This window comes from Aphanomyces astaci (assembly GCF_000520075.1).
Source record: "Aphanomyces astaci strain APO3 unplaced genomic scaffold supercont1.298, whole genome shotgun sequence".
In the NCBI taxonomy this organism is placed as follows: Eukaryota; Oomycota; class Saprolegniomycetes; order Saprolegniales; family Verrucalvaceae; genus Aphanomyces; species Aphanomyces astaci.
Window position 1 is genome coordinate 2,737 of NW_009798561.1, and position 5,330 is coordinate 8,066.

Consider the following 5,330-nt stretch of genomic DNA (forward strand, 5'->3'; position numbering starts at 1 on the left):
TTTTCGGTTGAAATTACCTAGAATAGTACAATTATCAAAATTAATACTTCCATAAATGAATAAATTTCAATGCAAATATAGGTTTAGACAGGTTTTTATCTTTAAGTTTGGAGTCGACGATGGCCACCGCGCTGCCGCCACGAAGTGAGGCCACACCTCGTTGCCAGATGCGCGCAGCCGTCTTCCAATAGCAGTTGTATATTTGTCCGACCTTCCTGTATGCGCCGTGAGGAAGGTCTCCGCGGACACTGAGGCTGAACAAAACTTCGTAGATTGCGCGCCGCTCGTCGTTGTCTAGCTTCCGCCTGTCGTGGCTGCCGCTGGGTGCGTTGTTAGAACGTGCTGCTTGCGGTGATGGCATGAGTAGGCAGTGTTAAAGCAGGAGTGTATTGAACATTAAGCGTAGAATTGAAAAGTGAAAGGTGTGCGGGTGAATATGTGTGCGCTCGGCGAATCCAAGCATTTTTAATGATCATAACGTATGAGCAAAAGATGTCAAAGCGCTGAAATAAACCAATCAAAGACGAGAATCCGCGCCGTTTGATAAGCCAATTAGAGTGCAGTAAAACGAAAAGTTAGAAAAATTCCGCCAATCCAAAGTCAAATGGGCCTTCAGCCAGAACAGAGTAGTATTGCGAGCGATAACGAAAGTCGCTGTTGGGTGGCAGGTATATTGCCTTGAGTTCGGTCTCAAAGACCGCGAAAGATGGAAAGCAGTGGCGGTCCGTCAAGCGTTTCGAGAACGCCCAATCTTCCGCACGACTCTTCAAATACGACATCGCGAAAGCTACTCGGGTGGCGTCGTCGGAGATACGCTGAGCGTCAGCTGCAGTGCTGACTTGTAAAAGCCAGCGGAGGAGTTTGTCCGACTCTGCTCCACCGAATTTGGCAACAGCCAGCTTGATCGACTTCAGGCAAGAAGTCGATGGCGTTTCCGACTCCGAAGCGCGTGTGAGGCGCGCGATCTCATCGTGAACGATTCGCAGAGAATTTTAGAGGGTGCAACCATGGGACGACATGGTGGTGGCTTCTTCTTCTATGGTCGCGATTTTCTCGCGAGGGACCCGAAGAGAATCTTCACGGTTTCTCCCGTGCGAAGACATTTGGGTGACTTGTTCCTCCAATGCCTGCTGGGTGGCCGTAGCTTCGGCGACCTAGAGATTTAATCGTGCTACCGATGCCTTCCACAAGGCGAGTTTGGTTATCCGGAAAAGGAGTAGCGCGGTATTGTTGTCGCCAAAACCGGGACGCAAAAGGGCGAGGGCCGCCTGGTGGGCTGCGGTGTTGGTGGAGGTCGACTGAACGAACGTGGAGTGCTACCAGGTGTGAGCGTGCGCAGAGGAAGCCGCAGGAGATGGTAGAATCAAGAATGAATTGATAGCGTTAAGACTACTACGCTATCACTAAGCTACGCGCAACCAACCATTGATGTATCGTCGGGGGAACACCTTGGTTGCGCAAGAGAACTTGTTGGTGTGCGAAGAGACACCTTGGACTGAAGAGGTGTCGACTAATCATCCGGTTAGTAACCGCATGATGGGCACGGTTACACGAACCTTCCTTGCATTTCCTACGACGCATGACTCAAATACATTACATGGCATTAAACGACCAATTGGCCTCACCGAAGTCCATCCATACCGGTAGATTCATCGCTGTATCTACAGTCAATGCAAGTACTACACCATTTTGCAGTTAAGTAGGACGAATGGTTGAGTGGACGAAACGTTAGAGTATAGGGGCAAAAACAGTATACTTTGTTTAAGTCAATGCATTGAAGTCGATATTTTAATTCAATACATTGAAGTCATAGTTTAATAACCGTATACTTTATTCAAGTCAATACATTGCAGTCGATATTTTTACTATTACATATTTGTAGGGCACCCCCCTCCAAAATACTGCTCCGGAGTACTTTTTAGCTTTGCTTCCCTAACGTTACACTGCCGCCACATAAGGGCCATTTTGCTGCCGGCTCCAGAAATTTAGAGAAATGATACAGCTTCCTATATCATTTCTCCTGTAGCTATCCTCGTAATACGATTAGTCGTTGACTGTGAATAAGACGACAACTCACACCGCTGTAATCACTTTACTTGTATAGCCAAACTGATCTTCCCATTGTGCTCGCGAAACACGCGGTGTGGAAACCCCGTAGTTGCTTTCTCGACACGCGTACGGATTACTATTCGGAGTATTGATGTGATACTGTAACATTATGTGAGGATGCTCAACAAGGGTGGTGGCCAAAATGATAACGTAGCAACACCTTCGGTGTTGTTTCGAGGGAATAGCTTGTTTCTTGAGGTATTAATACATTATCAGGAAGGGCATATTATGCCCTCGCCAGATCCTTCATGTAGATGTATATCCAATACCCATGTTGACAATTGATTACGATACCCACGACGTAGGTTTCTTGACGTACTACGTATTAATAGTACATTTTCAGCATTAATCAGACCCGATGGACGGCCATATTATGCCCTCACCAGCTGACCTGATTGATACATACTTCCCAGCGTGTTACGTAAGGCAAGTCACGTGCTACACCCACCGTTGGTCTCATTTTGTAATTTCCATTCACCAACAACATCATGGTTCAGTTTAAATTTATGGCCCTCGCCGCCCTCGCCGTCACTGCCGTCACGGGCAAGATCTCGGTCCAAGTACATCGCAACTTGGAAGTCGCCAAGCAGTCGAACGTCGTGGTGAAATTTCACTGTCACGAGGCCCTCGCCACCCACCGCCGCCGACTCAAGGGCGGCGCGTCTCGCACCGAAACCATCGAGTCGCTGGTTAATTCGTTGAAGGAGCACACCACCACGTCTCAGGCGTCGGTCAAGTCGCTCCTGGCCAACCAAGTTGAATCAACGGCTGTGGAAGTGGTCTCGACATGGATCGACTGTTCCTTGTACATCGACAACGCCCCCACCAACCTTGTCCAGAAGATCGCGGCGTTGCCGGAAGTGAAATCCATTTACGAGCCAGTTGTGATGGAACTCAGTGAAACCAAAAGCGATGACAAACCAGCCAGTCCTGTATATGATGTCATCGAATGGGGGATCAAGAAAATCCAAGCGCCGGCGCTGTGGGCCAATAACATCAAGGGCGAAGGCATTGTCGTGGCCAACATCGACACCGGTGTTCGCCATACCCATGAGTCGTTGGAGTCGAACTGGCGACAGGAATACGGTTGGTTCGACTTGTACAACAAGACGAACCAGCTGCCCACCGACCCGATGGGCCACGGCACTCACGTCATGGCCACCATGGTGAGAACGCAAGGTATTGGTGTCGCCCCCAAGGCCAAGTGGATTGCGTGCAAAGGGTGCAAGGGCACGTGCAATCAACGTATGGTGGTCGAATGCGCTCAATTCCTACTTTGTCCCCACGACAAAGATGTTAACAACTGCGACTCCAGCAAGGCCCCTCATGTGATCAACTTTGGCAAGCACCGCAGGGAGTTTTGGTTGGAAGTTATGATTACAATGTGGAGAGAAGCGGGAATTAATCCCGTGTTTGCGAATGGCAACAACGGCCGTGAAAGTTGTGCGTATTCAAGTTATCCTGCTGCGTCCCCTCAAGTGATTGCTGTCGGCTCCACTAACTCCAGGGATTTTTTGGAGATTGATTCAAGTTTGGGACCTTCCGCAGCAAACCCGACATTTCTGCTTCTGGTGTCCGAATCCGTTTCGCAGCAAGCTTCAGTGACGATGGTTTTTTCGACGAGATATGGCACGAGCTACGCCGCGCCTCATGTTGCTGGAGCCATCGTCTAGTACTTGTCTGCCAACAAAGGCGCCTCGTACGACAAGTATACAAGGCCCTGACCGAGAATCTGGACACGGACACGTTAACTCCGCCCAACAAGACCTGCGGTGGCATTCCCAACACGAAATATCCCAACAACCTCTTTGGCTACGGCCGCTTGAACATCTTCAAGGCTGTGGCTCCTGGCATCCCCGGCTTGACTCTTCCCCCGCCATCTAACTCCACCCAAGCCCTCAACCCGACCATTGAGCTAACCACGTGTGGCATCGTGGAAGACAACACGCACTATGTTAGCGGCGACTTCGCTTCGACCAATCAGGTGACTGCTGAATCCTGCTGCGCTGAATGTAAAAAGACACCGGGATGCAAACTGTTTGTGTGGTATACCCTCGACGGTGGTATATGCCGGCTCAAACGCACCCTAGGCCAAAAGGTGGCTGTGGAAGGAGCCAAGGCTGGCGTGCTACCAGCCCCAGCCTTGGCACGACCGCCGTTGTTTTAGACCAGCTATTTCCATCATCAACAAACTCACCGACAATAGTTTGACGTTAAACGCGCTCAACTTGATATTTCTCAATATTTTGATAAATATCGAGATCATTTGAATTGTATCGAAATGACGTCATGATACCATTTTGATCGCAAATTTCTGCGATACTTATTCGGCCTGAAAAACGGAATAAATAATACTTCATGAAGTAATATGCTACTCCAACTACACCATTTTTCGTTTAAGTTCAGGTTATTTCCGGTATATTTCGTCCGACGCGCAACTGATTCTCGCCATGTACTTCGTCCGACGTACAACTGATTCACGCCTTGTGCGTCATGTTCGTTGAACATTCGATATATTTCGTCCATACCCTACATGGTTCCAGTATATTTCGACTAATGTCCGGTATATGTGTGATGATGTTATGGCTCGCAATAATAAGATATCGAGGGTTGTTTCGGAGGCTTGACGTCAATGGGGCAAAGATCACCGACGGAGCACACAAGGGGATGTTCGGGGTGTTCGGACAGGCAACTCAGGGAACCCGGGGAAAGCCGGGGTAGCTGGGAAGTCGGGTTGAGTTCGCCGCGGGTGGAGTCGAGGGTGACTTCGAGGACATGCAAGGAGTATGGAGCGACGCGCCGTGGATAAATCCAGCAACAAGCCACCACACACACACACCCGTAGACAGGGGATGCACACTTGGAACACTTGATCGAGGTTCAGCAACGGAGGTCGTCTGCGTTGCAACTTCGCACGGATCTGTGGCCCGAGATCTGTACCGAGGACTTGGCTGGTACTGGTTTGGAGGGCGATGCGGGTTTCGTACACTTGGTCGACAAGCGTGTACGGGCCTCAACAACAGACTTATTGGGGTGGGTCGTTCAGGGACTGTACTGTACTGCGCAGGGTCTAAGCCATACACTGCAAAATGTGAACTGTTATTATGTATGTTATGTAAGATGAAAGTATGTAAAGCTATCCTAAAGCCAATTTCCCCCCGTCGATCTGGTCGAGGCTTGCCAGTGCTGTCGTCACGCCTCTAGGGCAAGGCATGGTGGTC

General features: G+C 49.6%; 3 protein-coding genes across 3 annotated transcripts in view; 1 reads left to right on the forward strand and 2 right to left on the reverse strand.

Annotated features, from left to right (window-relative positions):
- The window catches only part of H257_18988 (hypothetical protein), a gene marked incomplete at both ends in the record, with an annotated part of 704 nt that extends 343 nt beyond the window's left edge, over nt 1–361 (reverse strand). Inside the window, one exon of the mRNA XM_009848140.1 lies at nt 90–361. Coding sequence (XP_009846442.1) covers nt 90–361 — 272 coding nt within the window. The remainder of the gene's footprint in view (nt 1–89) is intronic.
- Nucleotides 362–575: 214 nt separating this feature from the next.
- H257_18989 (hypothetical protein) lies at nt 576–1,688 on the reverse strand (the record flags this gene model as incomplete). Its single annotated transcript, XM_009848141.1, has 3 exons — nt 576–871; nt 1,007–1,154; nt 1,686–1,688. 3 exons carry the CDS (start codon nt 1,686–1,688, stop codon nt 576–578), a joined length of 447 nt encoding a protein of 148 aa, XP_009846443.1.
- A 909-nt stretch (nt 1,689–2,597) lies between these two features.
- On the forward strand, nt 2,598–4,276 carry H257_18990 (hypothetical protein; the record flags this gene model as incomplete). Its single annotated transcript, XM_009848142.1, has 2 exons — nt 2,598–3,776; nt 3,827–4,276. The coding sequence occupies 2 exons, from the start codon at nt 2,598–2,600 to the stop codon at nt 4,274–4,276; spliced, it is 1,629 nt and encodes a 542-aa protein (XP_009846444.1).
- Nucleotides 4,277–5,330: the final 1,054 nt, after the last annotated feature.